General features: G+C 35.5%; 1 protein-coding gene across 1 annotated transcript in view; it reads right to left on the bottom strand.

Moving 5' to 3' along the window:
• Positions 1–23,308, bottom strand: part of ERICH6B (glutamate rich 6B) — a gene marked incomplete in the record, with an annotated part of 75,867 nt that overhangs the window by 14,396 nt on the left and 38,163 nt on the right. Inside the window, 5 exon segments of the mRNA XM_072409999.1 lie at positions 9,110–9,261; positions 10,461–10,525; positions 12,064–12,293; positions 14,338–14,466; positions 15,836–15,912. Coding sequence (XP_072266100.1) covers positions 9,110–9,261; positions 10,461–10,525; positions 12,064–12,293; positions 14,338–14,466; positions 15,836–15,912 — 653 coding nt within the window.

Raw genomic sequence — 23,308 nt, 5'->3', positions numbered from 1 at the left:
AAGAACGGAACTATTGAAAGACATAATCTACACCATCATCACACTGGGGATTATCGCATAGTGACACCTTACAGCAGAAAGCCCAGAAGACAAGGACCTACGTGTGACTTATTTAATGTAGAGGGGTGAAATCTTTAAACAAGATCCACAGGAACAATGTATTTAAAGGGGAATCATGGTGTTACAGCTTTGTAGTTATATTAGTGCTTTTCATTATATGTTGCAAACATTCTTTTTAAATTCTTTGTGTTTTAATATTGGCACTGCCTTGGAAACAGCATGTTTTTTCTTTGTCAATGAATGCTTGTAAATTCTATCATTTCAAACATTAATCAAATATTTTTGTGGATTAACAAGTTTGAGATGATATCAGATTAATGGTTGAATTCAGTTCCAGGCAAATTTTTCAAGTCTTACAGAATGAGAAAGGGTTTTCATTATGGAGACCGCCTCTCTTGCAGTGTGGTCACCAAGCACAGTAAGGCTTAGTCTACACAGACGTTTTCCCCTGCGTTTAACATGAGGCTTTAAAAACCAATGTTTAAAATTCCCATTCATTCCAATAAACTAATCTACACCAGGAAAACGCCAAAAAACGCAGGTAAACATTTCAATTGATTTCCGTTTATAAGCACTTGAAAGGTAAACAGAGTAAAAACGTGGGGAAAAGGTGGGAAAACACGGCATAGACGTTTTCTAGCGTTTTAAAGGCAAGCAAAAACGCAGTAGGAACGTTTACATATATTTTTAAAAATGTCCATGTAGACCCAGCCTATCAGCTGCAGTAAACACAGTTTATGTAGCATATTTTTTCATACAGCGATTTCAAAACATCCTGTGAGCTTCATTTGTTTCAATCATGGAGGTGCTACATCATTATGGGTGTAATCACAGCTTTCGGGTTTCAGGAAGCTTTATGTAGCCCCTGTTAGCCCTCTCAACAGGTATATTCAGTCTGCATTGCATACAGAAGCACAAATACCCAGTAATTATGTCACTGGGTCTAAAATAAAATATATAATGAAAATTGGTTTTATTTATTAATTTCATGAGGATGGTAATGAGGGGGGTGGGGAGCAGGGAAGGTAAATAGAAGCAGATGAAGCTTGAGCTTTAACTAATACAAATAATAAAGGAACTTATTAATATATATAATAATCTCTTAATTTTTTTACTTTATGCGTGTCACCATACAATATTATTTCAATGATAGTCTAGTATGCTCCTTTACACTCCAACAGATTTAAACCATTGCCCAAGAAAATGTATAGACTTTTATAGTTGGTTTATACATTTCTTTTCTCACTTTTTAGTGTGTGGGTCTGTGGGGGGGGATACATCTTTGCAATGGAGACATTGACCAAAAGTCACACCTAATAGATCTTTCAAACTCTGCCCACTTTTTATCAAAACAACTATTTCATTTTGAAAAATAATTCCACTATTATATTAGTAGTTATTATCTTGGTTCCTGAACTATTTGCCCACAATCTCTGAAACCTTTGCAATTTTAACCTATATTTCAGGAAAGTTGATACTACATTTTGTGCTACAATTGTATGAAAAAAGACCTTTCACATTTTAAAGGTCTAGTGCTGGAAAACATTATTCATTATTTTTAGAGAGTGAATTACTTGAATGTCATGGAAAAATGGTTTCAGCAATATGAGTGCAAATGTGCTGCACACATTTACAGCTTTTGCAAGTGTAATTCAGACTGTGCAATTCACACAGCTACCTAGGAATGTAAATTGGTTAGCTTTTTAGCCACTCTATATTGCCCTGAGATCCGGTGCTTGAATGGATTTCACTCTCCCTGTATTTGACCTCGGCTTTTACCTTGATCTGTGTAGTTCTATTGGTTTATCTGGCTTTGTTTAGGTTTACCATGCTGATCTTGATCTATCCGCTCTGACCTTGGTCAAGTCTTGACCATTAGGTCCTGATCCTCACTTTCCTTTAGCTTCCAACATTTCATTTATCTTAGGTACTTTTATTTCACTGTTTGCAGAAAGATTGTGTATGCTCTATCAATGTTTCTATGCTAGCCGGGGGTTACCACTGTACACACAAGTTACCCATACAAGGCAGTGACTACACTGGTTTATTTCCACAGTGTCACTGGATACTTTATAACAACAGATATTTTTATTTTGGAAGTTGGCAAATATCCAAAATAATATAATCCACCTGCCTTATGCAATGGTGATGGCTTTCTCTGTCCTCATTCTGAAACAGAGCAACAATTATGGTGACTGGTGGATTAGCATAGAGAAAAATTCACCTGTAAGCCAACTGATATGCCATGTTTTGGACATTTTAATTTACATTTAAAGAGTATCTCCGGGGAATGTTTAGAGTTTACTCTTGTTTATAAAACCATCTGGGGGAAGAACTGCCTAAGGCGATGCATTGCAATCAGTCAGGTTTAAACTTTATTTGTTATTTTTGGGGCAGGTATGAAAATGATAAGATTGTTATGGGTTGTCTGACTTCTTCATTGTGACATTATTATCAAATGCGTACAGGAAAAACTGAATTTTTGCTAATGTCATAATACCAAATATACATCTCAATCTAAACCTGTACTGAGAGACTATGGAGGCTATCATTGCTTACCTCCCTCTGAAAATTCTAATTATCTGGGTTTCATGCTGACCCAATGGTTTTATCTGTCCTTAAGCTACAAACTAAAAGTATACAGAAATATGCATGATTATTCTGAAGGAGTGAATCAAAGAACTGAAACTAGAGACAGCTATGCAAATACCATTCTTAGTTAGAGCCCAGTAATTAGATTTTTCTGATTGTCTAGAGTTCTCTTTACCCTGTATTTTTCAAAAATTCAATGCATCTACACTTAGCAATCATTTCATGGTGCTTTTGGACAAAATGTAGACTTTTCTTACCACTTGTTTGCATGTTCTAAGTTGTGCTACAGAGTGCATGGAGAGGATAGGGTAAGGTGAGGTTAAAGAGGGAACATGTTGATTAAACCACTGAACACACTGGCCTTTATTTTCACTTGAGAAAATTAAGGCTCAACTGCATCTTCAAGAAAAATGATTGCTGTTCAGGTGTTTTGAAAACAAAAAGCAGCTTTGGCTGCTATATTCGGTTTCTTTTTGGTGATTTGGCAGATTCACAGTTCCATCCAACGTTGATCTGTAAATTTATTTGGTTTTAGAGTATAAGTATATTGGACTACAGCTTTTTGAGTCACTGATTTATTTTGGTTTGGTTGTTATTAAGATAAAAAATATTTTTATTGTTTGGTTGTTATTAAGATTCAAATCTCAAAAGTGTGTGTTTTATTAATTGTGTTATGTGGTATTTAGTGGGCACAGAAAAATGCAACATGTCATTAAATGTCAGTGTTCTGCAGGTTTCAAGATCGCAAGCTGGAAGAAGGAAAGTTGGAAGAGGAACTCACAGATTGGATATAAAGAGATGAAAATGTATGTATTAGGAATTCATTAACAAAATTTCAGAGGGGGGCGGCTTTAAAGGCAGGGAAGTCAGAGGCTTGGAGACTACTCAATTTGGACTATAAGGGTCATTTGGAAAGTAATAAGGATTTAACTACTTGGTGCAGGGGACTTGGTGCAGATAATAAGATGTATGAACTTATCTCCATTTAAATGTGCCATGATATAGTTAAGAAAAGTCACATCAGCTCCACAGTTAACATTTATGTACATTATTTCCAAAGGCTGAAATATTCTACATGCAGCAAATGTATTTTCTCTGGGGAGGACCATTTCATTTAAGTCCTCTCACCTATGTTGCATTTGGGGTATTAAACATAATTTATAATGTCACCATACGCCTCAGGAAAAAAGAAATAGATCTGTAAAGGTGAAAAGGATATACGTATAACTAGAATTATAGCAGACCATAGAACTGCAACTGGGCCAGTAACACTATGAGCTCAGTCAGTGAGTAATTGTGACTTGATTACAAAAAGGTTACTAAAGGTACATTTTCTGCAAAAACTCTATATTTGTTCTCTAAATACTGTACTGTATTTGAATAGTTCACATTTACCATCTCAGTATGATGGAGGCTGCTGACTCCAGGTTTTCTGCAATGATTTATTACTATAGTTTGCAATAGATAGCCTGAATTTCCCAAGTCATTTTATCTCCTGCTGTTCAGGTCTAATTGTAACAAACCCATAGCTGAATAAGTCAGAGGAGGAATACATGATAACCTTTTAGGTCACTCACTGCTTTTACCTATTCACAAAAAAAACTATTCCAAAAAACAACAACTGCCCACCAACAATCAAAGCATTCAGTAATGAAATGTGCTTTGTCACTGTCTGCTCCTGAATATTCAGACACCAGCATCATGGAAAAAGCTCAAAAGTGGCAATGTTTCCTTCATTTGCTTACAACTTTTGCCTGCATTATTTATTGAAAATGATACGGTGAACACAGTGAACCAGGAAGAGGTTTACTTTATTGGTGGCCCCATACAACAGCTCATTCTTATTCTCCTTTTGTTTCCCTGCCACTTCTTTTGAGTGCTAGGAGCAAAGAGAGTTGGTACTGTGTATGTAATAAAGCTTTACAGAGCTAAGAATCTCTAGCTGCCCCCTCTGTGACAGTATTATATCTGGGGAGTCAATTACCAAGCAGTAGCAAAGAGAGTCACATGGCCCCCAGGGGTATGCCATTAAAGGAAATGTGTTACTTTGCCCCTTTTATATAAACCTTATGTACAATTACTGTACAGCTTTCCTTTAAGAAGCCATTTCAGTAAAGAATACAGAGGAAAAGCAAGAGAGTGAAAGAAGTGACACTTTACCGTTATAGGGGTGCAACCAGGACACCAATGATAAGATACCTAAATTAAATTTATGAGCAAATTATTTGTTAAAAAATATTGCTGACTTTTCAAAAAGCTGGTCATCTATTATTCCATCCTATCGGCTTCACTACAGTCCCACAGAAGTTGACCGAGGTGGTCCCAAGGATAGGCAAGTGTTGTGAAGCAGAATGGGGGTGTCATTTATAAAGACAATGTCATTATTATTATTATTATTACCTTATTTTGATGGCAGCAGGGGTTGCATTAGCAAAGGCTTGAAAAAAGAGGGACATCCCTATAGAACCAATATCTATATAATTAAACTGGATAATGGTCAATGACAAACTCACCAGCATCTTGAGTAATAAAATGGATACGTTTGACCAAATCTGGGAACCCTGGAATTCGTACAAACTGGTGTAATACACTTTAAGGCTTACTACAGTCTTAACCTATACCCACATATTTTACTTTGACTGTCTCCAACCCCCTTTCCTTCCTCCTTCCCCTTTTTTTATATCTGGAATTGTTCATCTCTATGGCTTTATGTCCTAAATGTTTTGGTAATTTTAATTTTTGATTGAAGCTCAAAATGTTTTTTGCAAAAGTTGTCAATGCCTGTCGTTAGTCATTTTACCAAGAACTATCTTTTAAACAAGTTTCTCGAAAGGACATTTATGCTACTTTGGACTTATGCCCTGTTGTTGTATGGTTTATTTGTCCATTATTTGTACGAAAAAATATTTTTTTTTCTTGTTTTTGTTATTCCAATGTTTAGAAATCAATAATAAAACTGAAATACAAGAGTCATACTGGCAACCTCTTGGTGCTGGTGAGTGGTAACTGCTAGGCTTTTTCAGGCATTCCCAAACACAACAGTGGTTCCAAAGCCTTGCAAATTAGATGCTTTTTTTTCTTCCATGGACACTTAAATTGAAATCACTTTTGTAAGTGTTTTTAAGCATTTTCATAGTTTTGTCTAAATAGGCTGAGACAAAATGCCCCCATCCAGCACTGTGACTGCTTCGATTTCCCTTATCACTGCATCATGACTGTTGTCTTCTTTGTTTTCTTATCAATTTTAAGTATTTGGTCATTTTTATTGGCCAGGTGGGCATGACAAAGCTTTCTCACATGTGCATGGGAGCTACTTTATCTCAGCATGGAACTTGAAGGGCACCCAGCATGATCTACATATTATAAGACATTTGATAGTCTTTTGCCAATAAAAAGCCTGTCTGTCAGGACTTTTTTTTTTTTACTAAGCAGACTTTACCTTATCTTTAATATGACTATGAATTAGAGGCAATCCAACTATAGTGCTTTTACAGGTGTTGGGCCATCTCCCATTGTGTGCAGAAAAGGACATTTACTATATATGTAAATATATAATTTTAAATCTGAACAGCTTACACAAAGTGACATCTGGTTCCCCTACCCCCAAATATTATAGTAGAATTGTGGGGTGATTGTTTTTAAATTGAAACATGGTGTGCTTTGTAGCATTCCAGAGCTGTACCTTAATTCAGCCTGAATCATTGCCTCAGTGAGAGGCCTTACTGTAATAAAGACCAGTTACTGCTGCTCTATTTACTCCTGCAGGGTAATTGGTCTGATATCCACCTTCCTCCTGTAGGGTGGTCAGCCTGTAATAGATTGACCTGCCAGGTCTATCCCACAGCTCTGCTCTCCATTTAGGTTTTGCCCATTATGGCTATGATGTTACTGTATGGTAATATTTAGGTTTGCAATGGCATTTGGTGATCTTACACACTTTATCGATATTAACATATGTAAAAGCAGGTTGTTTTGCCTTGAATTCAGCTAGATTTAAATGCTTAAGTATATAATCATGTCTTTTACAAATATAATAAAAACACATTTATGTTAATTACTGATGGTGGTCATATGTTTGCTGAAAAAGTTCAGATGAACAGTAAATCATAACTAATCATGAAAGGAATGAATAATTGTATATATACCTACTGTTGTAGCCCCAGTGCATTCATATATTCTATACTTAATAATACTACATTGTTTACACTAGCAGAAGCAGACCCTGAAGGCTCACAATGCTTCCAGGGCAAAGGAACATTTTCTAATAAACTTTGCTATTAAATATTTTATATAGCTTAGTGGCTCCTGGAAACCCCATCTAGCAGGAAAGCATTAAGAAGCACTCATAAAATAAAGTGGATATACAATGCATTCATTCTTCGAGCACTATAGAAGGCAATGGTACTAAAGATATATACCAGAGCAGTTTATTTTCTGGATCTCTCTTTGATCCAGACATTAAAAATGAAAAACTCTGATCACCAGGGAATAAGCTAGTCTGTGTCAGATATTTTCTATCGTCTGACCAAAGGGACAGAAAAATGTGTCACTCTGACCCAATTTGTTTGATTTACCATAAGTATGAAGGTTGTGAACAAGTACAAGAATTCATATTTTATGTAGTCCTTTAAAATATTCTTCTATCTATAGTAGAGAAATCTTTTTTTACTGTCTCATTCTACTGTGATTCTGACACTGGGGGCTATATGAAGTGTCATAAAATTAGAAAAGGCAGAAAAGGAAAACAATGCCCCCAAACAACAAGTACATCCGTCACGACTAAGTGTGGAGGGTGGCATGTGAAATAACCTTCTATAGCTCACTCAGATGCTATTTATGACACTCTAGCCATGGATACACTATATCACTGGCAATAACAACAGTGTAAATTGGGAAAGTTTTTGTTGCAGGCTGAACTAAACAAAATGACATTTTCCACAACTTTTATCAAAAACTTGTGAAGCTCAACAAATCTGCTGATTTGATGTGTGTTAATCAAAGCCAATTTTTAGACCATTTATTCAGTTAATTCAACATCAAGTGCAAGACTAAAGCTACGTACACACTTCCAATAATTATCGTTGGTAAACGAACGACCAACGATCCTGCACGATATATTTGAACGCTCGTATAGCACCGATCCTGTACATGCAGATAACGACACGATCGTTCAACGATATTGTACACACGATAGAAGCGATCATTTGAAGGATACAGGATGTGACGTGCACCACAGGAAGTGAATGCTGTGTACGAACGATCGGATCAAACGAATGACATTCACCACACTGTTCCTTTGTCCCTATGTGCAATATGCCCTTCAAAGTGTTCTCAAGGAAGAAGAAAGCAGCTCTTGCTTTGATGTGTCTGCTTAGTGCTGAAGAGGAGGATGTTGAGAAGAAGCGGCGAATGTGGTGTAAGGATTGGTTGTTGGACGGAGACAACATTTCACATGAGAATCTGCTACGGGAACTGCGCCACTCATTCCCAGATGACTACAAGAATTATCTTCGTATGTCAGATGTCTGTTTCCAGCATTACTTTCAGCAGTTACACCTTTTCTGCAGAAACAAGATACCTTCATGAGGAAGTCCATTACACCTGAGCAGAGGTTGATCGCCACGCTGAGATACCTTGCCACTGGAAGATCTCTGCAGGACATGAAGTTCTCCACTGGGATCTCACCGCAAGCAATGGGTCATATCATCCCCGAGACATGTGCAGCAATTATCGGCTGCTTGAAAGATGAGTACATGAAGGTGGAGGCCCCATACAATCATTAAAACAAAATGACAGGTTTGCTCCATAACCAAAAGATACATTTTATTTAACAAAGTGCATGTAACAAAGTGCCAATAAAAAAGTATTAATAACAATAAATAACCATTTAAACAAAACATAACTATTTTAACAATATTAACAACAAAAAAACAATTAACATTTGTGACACACTCCCACTATAAATCAGTGATATGGAGGCTTTCATTGCCAAAACTGTACTTATTTGATGTACTGGAGGAAGGGTAGTGATGATACTCATATTGGTGGCGTGGAGTTTGTACAGGTGAAGGGTAAGGCTGCAGGTATAGATATTCTCAATCCATGAGAGAGACACAAGATTTAAGAGAAAAATTGCATACCTTGCCTGTGATAATAATTGGGTGGCCTGACCCCTCACTTATGCATATAAGTTGAAAAGAAAAGAACAAAAAACAAAGAACAGGTTTTTTTTTTGGTCAGTGATGTCAAACATATTATTCAACAACATATACACTTACATTTGGCAATATACACAAAATAAAAAATTATAATGATATTATTATTATATATTATGCTCAATCTAATAAAAGTAATATGTGGGTTATTTTGTATAATTTTCTTACTATATTTCTGAACTACGAAATTAACACTGTAATTAAGATTATTGTTACATCATGCTAGAGACTGAGTTACTTACCATTGTCTGTTTACTGTCCAGCACTGCATCAAAATAGTCATCAATGTTGGGAATCAGATAAGAAGATGAGTTCTGATCGGCTGATTGCAAACGTGTAATACCTTCAGTGGTGGATTCCAGTGAAAAAGTGATTTTCTCTGTCACAAACAGAGCTGGTATAGAAAAAAAAATATAGTTATAAAGAGCTATAAAATAAACCAAATAATAATCAAAACTTCCATGTATGTTTTAAATATTTACAAAAACATTGTAGTAAGTTCCTATGGTATTTGATACTTAAATGAAAACACGTTTCTACAACAATTTCAACAATCTAAGTAAGTACCCCTGGCTCATACGTCATAGTTATTCTTAGGGAAGATTAATAAATGGAGTAAGAATGTAAAATCAATATATTGGCATTGACATTGGTATGGATTTTTCCACAGGTGCTGCAGATCATAAACTTGTATATAAATAGTATCATCAAGTGTCTGAAGCAAAAGCAAAAATATTTTTAGGAAAGAAAGGAATACCTATTTCACCTTTATACAGTAGAGAAGCTAAATGTTGCATATTTGCATTTTTTTTTTACATTAGGTATTATCGAAACCAAAAACGAACAGTATGCATTCTCACACAAAATGGGTTATTAGTTCTGTTAAAAGGACATCTTTTCTTTAATAAAACAACATTTTTACAGCCAGGCAGTAAAAGCCATTGTGTAACAACCCCATCCCCCTTACCCACTACTTCCTTTCAGTAATGTACTATGTACAAGGACAAATAAAAACTTTTCATGATACAATCTTTGATCTAAAAAAATACATAAAAAAACATATACCTAAAGAAGAGTTTAAACAGCAACCGCATTAGGTAACAGACTAATAGGATCAGTTATGGGCAAGTAGAATAAATATGATGCAAATTAATAAATGAAAGAATAATGCAGAACGTTTTGCTTTGTCTAATTAGTAATATCTAGTGTACTACAAAATATTTTGAATTATTGTCTTTAAAGTAAGATTTATTAGAATATCTCTTCACGGTGACATTGTGTGGTTTCTCTTTGTTATAATATTCAATTTTTTCTGTCTATAAAACGCAATATTTATTAGAGTTGTTTTTTCCCAAACAGCTTATACTGTATATCTGTAAATATCTTTTATGTACAGAAAAGTTACTTAAATGATGTAATGCTTTTGGGGCCATAAGGCCTTGCTTTCCCTACAACCACATCTTCTGGAACATTCTAAGCATATATTTCTTTTTACATATAAAACATTTTTCTAGTCTCATTGAATTTTATTAGTAAAATAAACATAATGTACCATCTATGATTTAATGATTTAATAATACAGTTCTAACTTACCTCCATGTGAAATCAAATGATTTGATAGAGATGTGATGTAATCCTTTGTATTTATTTTTTCCAACCTTAAGCAAGTAAAATAGAAACAAAAAGTCTGTTTTCAATATCTGTTACTTTTAATTTACAATAAGATGCACCAAGAACAGACAAATGTTTGTCTATGGCATGGATTAAAGATAGTATACTCTGGTGCCATGCAAGTTAGAAGAAGTGGTTCTCTTGTCTTGATTCTTGATGGTTGGGGGAAGAATGGGTGTATAGTAAGACCCTTGCCCATTGACATTTAATTACCCGGCAAAGGAATGGCAGCCTTCAAGGAGGGAAAGCAGGAATGAGCTAAGTGCCAGGAACTTTGCAAGTTTAGGTTAGCAGGAAGTCAAATGGAGAGGGTATGAATATTTATTTCACTTTGAACAAGAGCAGGCTAGGCCCTTTTCAACATGAATGCTGTAGATCATTGTTCTACAATATTTAACTAAAATGTAGAAAAGCTAATTATCTAAAGAAATCATCTGTGCAAGCGGTTTATAGGATCCCCCAATACATTAAGGTTTGAAATAACAAGGCTCTCTTTGTAGTGTTTGTCACACTACCATGAACCAGATATGCCCATTCTCTTTGTACTATATCACATATATTCAGCTGTAGATCAAGCTCCCCTCCCAGGGAGTACGGGCAGACATCAAGGTGCAGAAAAAAGAAACATTGGCACACATGTCCAATACAATTTGTGCATGCATTTTCACTAAACTGAGGCTACTGGGTATCTAAACCATGCAAACTTGACCATTACAATGTGTCAGTGCATGTGAGGAAATGCAGCCAACAAATGTACATGTGCAGTACAATGTGGCCACCAGGCATGTGTATAGGAGTTCATAGTGTGGCATTTATCAAAAGCACACACAAGCTGAGTGGGTATAGTATGGGTCTTAGAAAAACACAGGTCCTTAGAGGACTCTCCATGGAGGTGGAGATCAGAAAGACTTATATCAAGACATATCAAACTTAGTGTACTGGACTGGTCAAGCTACAGATAGCGGGATTCCTAATGGGTGTGCCAGATGTCCTTCTCTGATATTAGAGCACTGTACCCATCACCAGACAAGTTTAGTTCTATGTAAACCCTACATGTAAGTTTCCCCAACTCTGCTAGGTGTTGTTAACTGCAGTATTGTCATCTACATGCCTGTTATATGATTTCAGGGAAGGAGGGACAACAATAATTTCAGTGAGTCGGTATAGATTGTATCTGTTATTCAACCAGAAACAGACCAGAGGGGAGCATTGTAACTTCAATATGTAGGCTCCCTTCTCATTCAATAAAAAATAACAAATCTTGCAATATGTGTGAGACATATATATAAATTTATTTTGTTGTCATACATTAGGATGCAATGGTTCCCCATGATGTATCATTGTATACAGTTGCACTGACTGCTCCTTTTCCCAAAAATATTCCAAAATCAATATATTTTATTCAATTCAATTCTTTTGCCACCCAAAGCAAAAGAAATCCAGGACATTTATATTTAATGTGTAACAGATCTGTTCGAAATGCAGTTCTATTATAAAATGCAGAAAGTTCTCCCATTCTACTTACTCTTCTTTTAGAGAGTTTAGGGCCTTAATCTCATCAGAACTATGGGGTGTTATTGGTGCAGAGTCATTGCTTGGTTTTTCTTCAAATTCCTTTTCTTGAGCTTCATTATTATCTTGAGTTTCCTCTGGTGGATTCTCATTTTTTCCATCAGTTTCCTCTGGTGTATAGGTCTTGATAATATCCATTATCATGAATTGAAACAGTTCCTGGCTTTTCACACAACAAAACAGCTATTGGCAAAATAGAAAAAAATGAATGTTTATGTTTATAACAGATTAAAAATTAGATTACGGCAACAGACGAAGTATAATGTGTCCCTGTCCAGAAACATAAGCTACGAGAACTTCAAAGAAATAATCACATCAACACGATCCCGAATTGATACAGTTTTTGGCTTTACACTTAACGAAATAGCTGGGGGACAGAAAAACAGTAATGATTATGTTTATGACAACAAATTAAAATGTACATCCTTGCAAAAGACGATATAATGGGTTCCTCTACGGAAACAGCAGCTAAAAGAACTTCAGGCGAATAATCACATCAACAAAATGTCTCCTGTAAAATAAGAATCTGTAAGAATCTCATGTGTCACTTAGTCATTAGATACAAACAAAGAAAAAAACAAGGACAAACAAAAAAGGCAGCTCAGACACAGAGAAGAATTGCTTTTCTTTGTCAGTAACTACTAATCATATAGAGCAAGTTTAAAGGACTTCCACATCTTCCACTAAATATTTTTTAGTTACTTTCAAGATATACTAAAGCTGAACTCCAGGCAGGTATCAACAATAAATGTAGTTGTGTATTTATTTATATATACACTTTAATGCATTTTAAATCTATTAGTATACAGTACATACCTATATTTGACTTGAATTCAATCTTTTGTAATATGCTGAACAGAAACTGGAAGATAAAATGGTAGCAATGGCAGCACTAGGAGATGACCTTATGGGACTGCTACAGTTCAGTTCATTATCTAATTATAAGCTAGGAGCAGGGAGGTAACCCAGATGTGTTGCTGCACATTTAACTGCAGGAAGGAAAACTAAAGCCAACAAGGTGGCTGTGCTGTATATAAATGTTTGTATATGTATATATATAAAATAGTATTTAGTCTGGAATTCAGCTTTAAAGTTACCTACACACGTCCAATGGTTCTCGCCCGATAATAGACTCAGGGTCGATATCGAACGAGAATCTGGTGTGTGTACAGCACCCCTCGTCCATCGTCTGAACGACCGTCCTGGCAGATCCGTGGACGATGAACGACGAACGATCCTAATGCAAGGAAAGGGGGAGACGCGCAGCAGGATGCCACTCTGTCGATCTCCCCCTCCCCTCTCCATAGAGAAGGTATGTACAGCACTCGTTCTTGCATCGTGCGGTCCTTCGTCCTTGGAAAGGATTGTGAAAGATCCTTTCCAACGACAATAATTGCACGTGTCTATGCTAATTTTACATTTGAAAATAATAAATTTACTGCAATAAGAAAAATATACATTACTAATATTTGCAGACTTTCCTATTCAAAAAGTCAAATATCAATGTGCAAAGTTCTGTAAGCAACTAACCAGCTGTTATTTAGTGACCTTGCTTCAATAAACTGAAATAGGATTGATGGTAGATTTTACACACAGGGTTTACTTACTAAATGAGTTGAAAAAGAGGCAAACCAAAAGAGAAAAAGAGGATTTTTGTTCACACAATGGGCCTGATTTATTAAACTCTCCAAGACTTGGGGAACCTGGATGACACAGGAAACCTGGAATAGATCTGGAACAGGACTGAAAATATTGTCAAACTAATAGTAAATATTTTTGAGGAAATTAATTCCAGGTTTGCTAGATTACTTAGTTTCTCCAATGATAGTCTATCATCTCCAGTCTTGGAGAACTTACTAATTAATAGGACACTTCCCAATATGTAGTGTGTTAACTCATTACATGTTTACCTTATTCACTAACTAAACTAGGTGTGAGAATTCACTTTGTTATGTGAACAGCCTATATTCAACCCTATAGTCTTTTCTTTTTTCAATGGTGTACCGAAAGCCTGTTTATCAGTTCCCATAATGTAGAAAATACTAGGGAGAAACTAGATCAAAATGTTTAATGTTATCAAGCTCACCATAATTTATATAAATACACTCACATTTAATCCTGTGCTATTTACCCAACCAATTTATTTACTTTTTCAAACACTATTCTTTAGTTTTAAATGACAGTACAAAGCACAGCTATTATGATCAGTAAACCAATAGACGTTTACCATGCCAGAAGGTTCGGAAATGACTTGTTCTACTGATGGAAAAGGCTTCTTAGGCTTTAGGCAGAAGTCACAACTCACAAGATCTTCTCTAACTTGTTTTGTGGGAAATTCTTCACTATTTAAAGACATCTATCAAGAAAAAAAAAGAATCTTGTAGTTTAGACACAACAGCAATGATAACATATATATTCATCCATATTCTTGTTATAATTTTTCTGTTACTGTTTTAAGAGAAGAGCATAATACCAACACTCATCACATTAGCTAACGCTATACCTTAATGGGATCAGTATTATCAGCTTTTTCCCAGCTCCAGGAATGATATTTAGCTGTGGCTAGCTTAAGCTTTCACAGCACTTACAGTGATTTCAGAATACTCTGTTAATTACTATTCTTTACTTACAGCATGTCTAAAGTCTTTAGAAAGCTCTACATGATTGGTTGGCAGACTAAACTGTGACTAAATTCTGGTAGGTGCATAGCCCTGTCTAATTAAATGTGCCTGTTTTCCCTAATAAATACCCGTTCAGATACATTTTATCAATATATTCACACAATATACAATATTAGGGTTCATGTATGTAAGCGATTGTATAAAGGACACTCTTTTGCTATGTGCACTACAAAGTATCTAAGAAGGATACATTTATTAGGATGTGTGAACTGCACTTGTGGCTGCTTTTCTTTATACTTAAAACCTTTTTTACCTAATCAAAAAATACATTTTCAATTCAGATGACCTGATTTTAAGTCAATAGCAGGAAATGGGAAGGGGGCTCATTTAATTGACAACAGCTTGATACAGCTTGATACAGCTTGATACGGCATTGAACAGCTCTAAAAAGCTGTCTAAACAGACCATTAGGACAAACTGTATTTGTTTATTAAAAAAGGATGATTGAAAAACAAATAACAATAAATGAATAAATCAAATAAATGCAAAGTACGACATAACACCAAAATTACAACTCAAAGTTCATATTTTTTCCAATGAGCCGTACCTATCCAACCGATAGACCATATTAGCTGTCATTGCTTGGCGGCCTGCTATACTTGTCAACTACAGCTATAACAATAGTGGATCAAAACTCAGACAGCTTAATTGATTCCGGGTCAGAATAGCTCCAATCTGAGCCAGAATTCTGATCTGAACTGTCTCACAACCACTACAAAGTTTATTCTCATTGGCTGCTATTGATAGTTGTACCCAGTGGTCTATTTAAGTTGGATAGTAGATACTTCTGTCCATTGTTTAAAGTGGTCTTTACCCCACACCATTGCCTGCATTCTACAATTTGTAAAATACAAGCTGAAGAGTGGAGCCTGTGGTGATTCACTTAGTTGTATTTGCTTAATACTGCAGAGCACATGCCCTAACTAGATATGAGGATGATCAACAGGTCACAAAAGTAAGCTCTATTCCTCCCAAACTGTTTTCATTTATTTGAGATTTTATCAAGCCTGTTAATATTAATGGTGTATTAGTTTAGCGAATTACCTCTGCTGATCCTGAATTCTCACCATCTGCTAAATCTGCAGATTTACTTTCTAGCGTGTTTTCACTTTTCTCGGAATCTAAAGGAAAGAAAGAACTATATATATATATATATAAAATAGATATCAACTCTGCCATAATAAAAGAACAAAGAAAAAAAAACAGTATATCATAAAAGAAAACAAAAAGAAGGGCCAACTTTTTTTTTTTATACTTTGTTTGATACTTTTTTTTGAAATTTAAAACTGATTTGCACAAAAGCATGATGCAAAATAATATACAATTTAACCAATGTTAGTTGTTAGCAGCCCACTTTGCATTAGCAGCACGCAATTTTGTGGGCTGTTATGTTTTGAACTAGACAAGCGTTTCTAGGCCATAGAGCGGATCTCCGAACATACAAATTACGTCAAGGCCTTAAATTAATGGAAATCATAATGGTAGAATCTTATGGTCTCTTTGCCCCAACATGTTTCGCCTAAAGGCTTCCTCAGGGGAAATTCAGACAGATGTTCTAGTGAATCAAACAAACAGTATGCACATATCAGTGTCAAACATAGAGCAAAACATAATACATATCATATAAGTGGTTTTTAAACCCTTACTCATAGCGTACCATATCTCAAGTAATAAGAGAATAATCAATTGTATTCAATTTTAAATAAATACATAGAGCAACTCAGTTGCATTATATTGCTATTGTGTAACTCTGTTTTAAATAAAAGTTGCCAAAAAGGCCCCTTTTTGTTCTTTTTCTTTTCAGATATGCTTTCCATTGGGGCTGACCCAACTTCTTGGAATAACTAATAACTAATAAATAAATTAAATTTCTATAAAAAAAACATAATACAAAACAAACTTTCAAATGCACAATAGGGAAGAGAAAATAATTATTATTTAAGTGGTAAAAAGTACAGTGTTCTACTAAGAGTTATGTATTTGTTATGTATTTCCCCAAATGTATGCTGTGTGATAACTTTATTGGTATCTGTTTTTTCTCTTTAGTGAGAACATCTTCCCACCAGAGCATACTAAATTCCAGGACAAATAAGGAACTGTATTGCAATGTTAAATTTGTGCATAGTAATCTTTGTACTTAAATCCTTACATTTTCTTCACTGATAATCCATTTATACATTTCTTTCCTGATACAAGTTTATTGACCTATTCAAAAACTAATTTTCAATTCAGATGACCTAACTTTTTAGTATTGCTCTCCTGATTGATTCTGCATTAAATCTAGAATGATCTAAAACTGAATTACAGCCTCTAGGTGTCACAAATCAATTTAATTTGAATAGACCAACCTTGTAGATGGAGAAAGTGGCAAACCACTCAATCAGATTACAAGTAGCTAGGGATGTGCACAATGAAAAGTATAATTCACATAATTCAAGTATGCAATAAAAACACAAGCTTTTCCCAGCACTCAGCCCTGCTAGACATCTAACTTATAATAAATATAGAGGTTTTCTTTTTATACACTTGTAATATGAGAGTTTCATGCTGTTTTTGTTATACATTAGAAACAGGTTTATTGGATCCATTATCTATATAGCAGGTCTGAGTCCTGGGGTGTTTTTGTTGTTAAGTGCACCTTCCCACACATGAGATGTCTACAGCTGTAGTGTGCAAACCAAGATCATTCATCTGGTATTGTATCCGTAATGATTGTGTGAACTTTAGGTAGATCTCTGTTCCATTTGTTTATATATGTCCTAATAACTGTACTACCATAGTTTACAGAAGCACAGCCTAACCCATGGTCCCCTGGACATGAAATGTGAATTAGACAAATACTTCCAAATGTAGTTATGGTCTTAAAACAAACAAAAGTGTTCCATGAGTGAAATGGATAGTGAAGCAGGTAAAAATGTATATATAGTGCCCATCGCAGTGTTAATAGAATGGGAACATTACTGGATATGCATTTAATAGATCCACTCTGCTGGCTAGTGTGGACCCCAGTAAATGTTAAAAAAGAGCACTTAAAGTATTATCAAAATTCATGGACATGTGTGGATAGTATAAAAGTAAGATCTGACTCCCTCCACATCTATGGAAATGCATAGGCAGCTATAAATAGGCTGATACAGTTTAGCTGGAGGTCAAATGAAGCTCAAAAGATGTAAACTTCAGGTCAAAAGCACCTGCCAATAGAATTTAAATGATCCACTGTATGTTGTATTTCCCTGATCTGGGTGCTATGTTTATTTACTACATAGCCCGGATGGCTGCACTTTTTTGCATTATTGCATGTTACACAGCCCTAAATGCTGCACTCTTTATGCTACATTGGATTGCTGCATTCTGTTTTGTACATTACACAATCCTAACTGCAGAACTCTTTATGCTATGTTGTACATTACATAGTTGTAAGTGATCACTCTATATGCTTCAATGTCCTGAGTGCTGTATTATATAATGAATGTTGTACCTTAAATGGTCCTGACCACAGCACATTATAAGTTGTGTTTTACTTTTACAGATTGCTGCACTCCATATTCAAAGTTTCACATTGCATATGAGACAGTAAATCGATTCTATTCTGAAATTATAGGTAGATAATGGAATGTAATTTGAAATTGAATTGAATTGAGTTTTGTTGTATGGCCTTTGTAGTAACAGTATTCTTCTTGGTGCCATGAGTCCAGGTATGAATATTTCTACTGCAGACATTGCATAAAAAGAAAAGCAACTTCTGTTGAAGTGCTCAAGAACACTTGTGTTTCTAGAATGTTAGTAGCACAATAGCCAGCTTCTATTAGCTTGAGGTGTTTTAACAGCAAGATGTATTTTGAAAGAATTGCTATCATGACAGTAGCACAGTGAGCCACCACTAGTGAAGAATGTTGTCAAGTTATGATTTTGTTTTCTGTAGTTACAGAAACTGTAACTAGTTACAGTTACACCCTTTGCAAGCAAGTTTTTAAGCCTTAAAGCAAGATATTCTGCTTTGTGTTTGGAGAGATTTAGATTGTGAACGAGATCATTCAGCTCTGCTTGTGTGAAGGTCTCTGGTTCTGAATCTTCATTGGCCAAGTAGTCAGGATTAGATGATTCAGGGTTGTAACTGGCTGCAACTCCAGCGCATTCCTCATCACCTTCTACAGAAGCAAGTCCATCATGTGGCGGTATCGGAACTGGCAATGAATCATCATGGGGAACAGGCCTAATTGGAGAATTGAGGCTGGGATATACAATTTTGTGCTTAGTTTACCTGAGAATCCACTTTTGTTGACGCGACAAAAATAGCAGTCGATTAGATCGTCTCTCAACACCATCGGGATTGCAGATAGCATTGCTGTTTTAATTTAGCCAGTCACGCAGTTTGTTGGAACAACTGGTACAGATGACATCTGGAGCCCAGAATTTATCCTGGTCACCAAATGGACAGCCAAAATATAATTTGTATTTCTTTTTAAGTTCTGTGGTAATTTGGCGACGTTGTGCTTTTGTCATGAATGAACCACACACGTAACAGAAGCTGTCTGGATAATTAAGGCAATTTCTAGGCATGAAATTACATACAGAGTCCTTCCTACCCCACCCTCTCAATAATAATGATGGCAAATTAAATCAATTGCAGTTAGTGTGGTCTCTAACCTTAAAAAAAGAAAACTTTTGTTAAATGTTTGGATATGTTAGAGCTATTTAGAACTAATTTCACACAATATATAATTAGCTGCATCACAAAAACTAGACGTGCTAAATAAAAACTGAACACAGATAAAAACCTGCAGATTAAAAATCTAATAAATCTGGATCCAAACTACTACAAAGCCCACATAAAATGATATCTGATAAAAATTTCATGTTGACCTGTGGAATTCTTCTCATGAAAAAACACTAATTTTGTTGCACTGCAATTGTTTATGTGCATTAGCAATGGGGCTGCCTGATCCCAGCCGATATCTTTCCTTGGATTTGAAGTACCTTGGGAAAACCAACTCCCAGACTGATTTTTTTCTTTGCCACATTCAATCATTCAAACAATACATGTTGTAAATAATGCCAGCATTACCACCACCAAAGTCACCCTTTCCTATGACCATACTGGGAGTCATGACTGAACCAGAAGAATTGATGATACAAACATTTTTATTTGCTTGATTTTTTTAGCGATCTGTTAGATAATTATGGAATCAGGAGTCCAGGCAGTTGTGATTTACTATTTGATTGATTCTCCAAAGACTTAACAAATCTGCATATATACAGTAAGATGATTAAAGCTACCAATTTGAAATGTACCTACCCCATTACTCGAATACATATGCTGTTATTGATGTACCCAATTCACTAATAAAGCTCTTATTTTTGTGTATGAGATGTTTCCTGTACAGAGTCTAAGTCTAGATGATCAGTATTAGAAGCGGTGTTCCTTTGCCACCACTAGAAACCCTTGCTGGCCATACCCTATACGTTTGAGCCTTATGATTGCCTGTGCAGAAGCACTGGCAGTATATATGTTCATAAGTATCTACTAACTTACCATATTACTTCTTCTACAATTTGGTACTATGATTACTTCTAAGAAGATATTCAAAAATATTTTGTCATTGTTACAGAAAGATAAAAGCTTTGACTTACTCAATAAAACTATTTACATTACATTTTTTCATTTTATTCTCCACTAGATTAACATTATAGACTTGTTTTTTTCTAGCTGTTTGTCCTAGAAATGAAAAAGAAGCATATTCTCAATGTATTGATAAATACATTAAGTGGGTAGTATATTTCACAAATAAGTATCCAACTACAATACTGCTGCTATACTGAAGTTTATGTCAGTAGACAAGGTGGATAATTCAGCATAAGCAGATATAAGAACAGAGCCACAGGCTAAAGATATTCGGGCTCAAACCTTTAATGAAAGTATATGATTACTGATGTGCTGAACAATTTCCAAGAAAGTGCTTAATGTTATTATAGCACTGAACTGGAATTTAAATCTAGCTGTGTTAGACATTAGTCTACCATAGACAAGGTCACTATGAAGGGCTCTTTGATAAATAGACAGAGTAGGTGGGCCAAGCAGCTTTATCTGTGGTATTATCTTGACTCTGCACAACACAATAAGTCTTTCTATGGATTAAAGTGGCAGCACTATATAAAAGTGATTTGAAGCATTTGGATTAAATAGTGTAGTAGTCTAGCGCAAGGCTGTTCGGCATTTTGCTACTATACTTATTTACTGATTTTTTGGTCATATTAAACCTCTAAACACTGTACACAATAAAATATCAGCAGTAATTAAATTGAACACTATCCACATGTTTTTTCTCCACTTTGGATAGAATGGGGTAAGGTTATAGGAAAATACAAAATTGCATGCAATAAATATGCCTTGTCCTAAATTTCTGTACTGATTCTAGATGAACTAAACCAAATTAAGATGGACTTTCCTTTTTCGGAAGGACATTTCAGTGTGAAGTAAATATATTATGCACTATTTAACTACTAAAAATTTTATGCTACTCAAAAATATGTAATCTAACCTTTAAATTACTTTCATAGAAATAAATCTAAATTTGTAATGTGAAAAAATGGCATAAAAATAATTGAATATATATTTAGACATATTGGTTGCAGGAAATAAAAACGTGGAAAATTTCCAATAGGTAGAATACACTGAAGACATAATAAAACTTCAGAAGGAGAAGGTACTATTTGCAGCCTACATGGTGTACGTTGCATACAAAAAATGTATCTGTATGTCTTAGACGTTTGGGTTTTTTTCAATTCAAACAAAGCATAAGTAAAAGGTTATAAATAATTGTATCTTCTGTAAAGAAAAGGCAAGATCCAGAGAAGAAGTAATAAATATAGGTTTTGTAGGACTGAGGAGAGGAATAGGTACCAGAGTGGGTTAAAGTCTGAGTTTAGTGTATAAAGATGGAGGTCTTACTTAATTGAAGATTGAAGGTCAGGGTGGATTCTGTGAGTATTGATCAGAATTCATTATAGATGAGAGAAATATTTTAGGCTAAAAAATGGTAATTTAGGCAAAGGGTTTAGAAAGCATTCATAACCAAAAAGACAGAAAAAGCTGGGGGTTTTCTTAAAGTGAATTAAACTAGCACTCACATTTACATGTTTCAATACAGAATAAATGTTAAAGATTGCTGAAGCTCATTAAAACTTCATGGGATGTGGCACCTCACATCCACACAGAGGAATTCCTGAGGATAATACTGGAGAGTATAACTTCTTGCTTCCTGACGCGTTTCACCTACAGGCTTCTTCAGGTCGCAAGTCGCAAGTACACTATGAAAGCACTACAGCAGGATGGAACGACGACATATGCAAGCGCAACCCTAGTAACTGTTGAGGAACAACTGTGTGTAAGCACGTCGTGATGTATGGGATAGGGATGAGCGAGCAAAATTGTTTATTTCGATCTCGCGGTGAATCGGGCCTTTCTCGCTTACAGAACATGTAAGCGAGAACAGCCTTGTGATTCCCCATGAGGTTGTGATCTCGCCGAACTCCGATGTTCTCTCAATGGAGAATCTCCATTGAGAGTTTTTCTGGAGTTTACATGCAGTCACAGCTGATTGAAGGCACCGGCGTGCCTCCAATCACCTGTGACCGTAGGTTCCCACGCTCCCCGTGCTGTACTTATCAGGTGACGAGGTAATGCTCCGACTCAATCAATTGAATGTTAAACTTTCAGCTTTAGCTGTTGAACTCTGTGAATGCAAAGCATAAAACTTGGCCTGCCAAACAAGTTAAATGAGCATGTGGATTACCCTTTAATTTTTATGTTTAGCAGAAAAAATGATTATTTTCACACATCTTTAAAACAATGGCACCAACATTTTAAGCACTTTGAAAAGTGCCACAAAATCATACAATGCCTGCCTAGAATTAATCTGCATAATCTCACCTAAATCTCTATTTTTTTGAGTTGATTTGATCATTTCTGCCTATGAAAAAATGATGTTTTTAAAAGTATACAACTGTGCTGTGACTTGAAGCATTGTATATGCATAGCATTGGGTCAGATACCTTTTAGAGCTTCTCTGAGTGGAGCCTTAAAGAAGTAATTGAAGATTTTGCATCCTTGGAGGCTATAGATTGAGCCTGAAAGCTATAAGCATCAGAAATGTGATTATAAAAAGAGCAAAGTAGCCGCAGGGAAGAATAAAGCCTAAGAAGTCTAGATCAAGAAAATGTCTCTGGGTTGTTTGGGTCAACTGAACAAGCCTTCTGATTGCAGAGAAACACGGGGGAAGCCAAGTATAGGTTAAACCATGTAGCACTGTCAAGATACCAGCAGTTGAACCTGTAAGCATTCCTGCACTGCATTTCGGTAGCTTTTAGGAACAATTCAGTCATGTTTCTGTAGGCAGAATTCAGTCCTCTTGAAAAACAACTATCATTTCTTGAGACATTGTAGAAAACTAGCTGTGTTTTGCTACACTTACAGATAAGAGAGAAAAGCACTTTGAAGAACATCTGCTTCATGCAAAA

Source organism: Pyxicephalus adspersus, chromosome 1, assembly GCF_032062135.1.
Source record: "Pyxicephalus adspersus chromosome 1, UCB_Pads_2.0, whole genome shotgun sequence".
Taxonomy (NCBI): domain Eukaryota; kingdom Metazoa; phylum Chordata; class Amphibia; order Anura; family Pyxicephalidae; genus Pyxicephalus; species Pyxicephalus adspersus.
The sequence above is the reverse complement of the archived record's forward strand: the minus strand, read 5'-3'. Positions and strand labels throughout refer to the sequence as shown.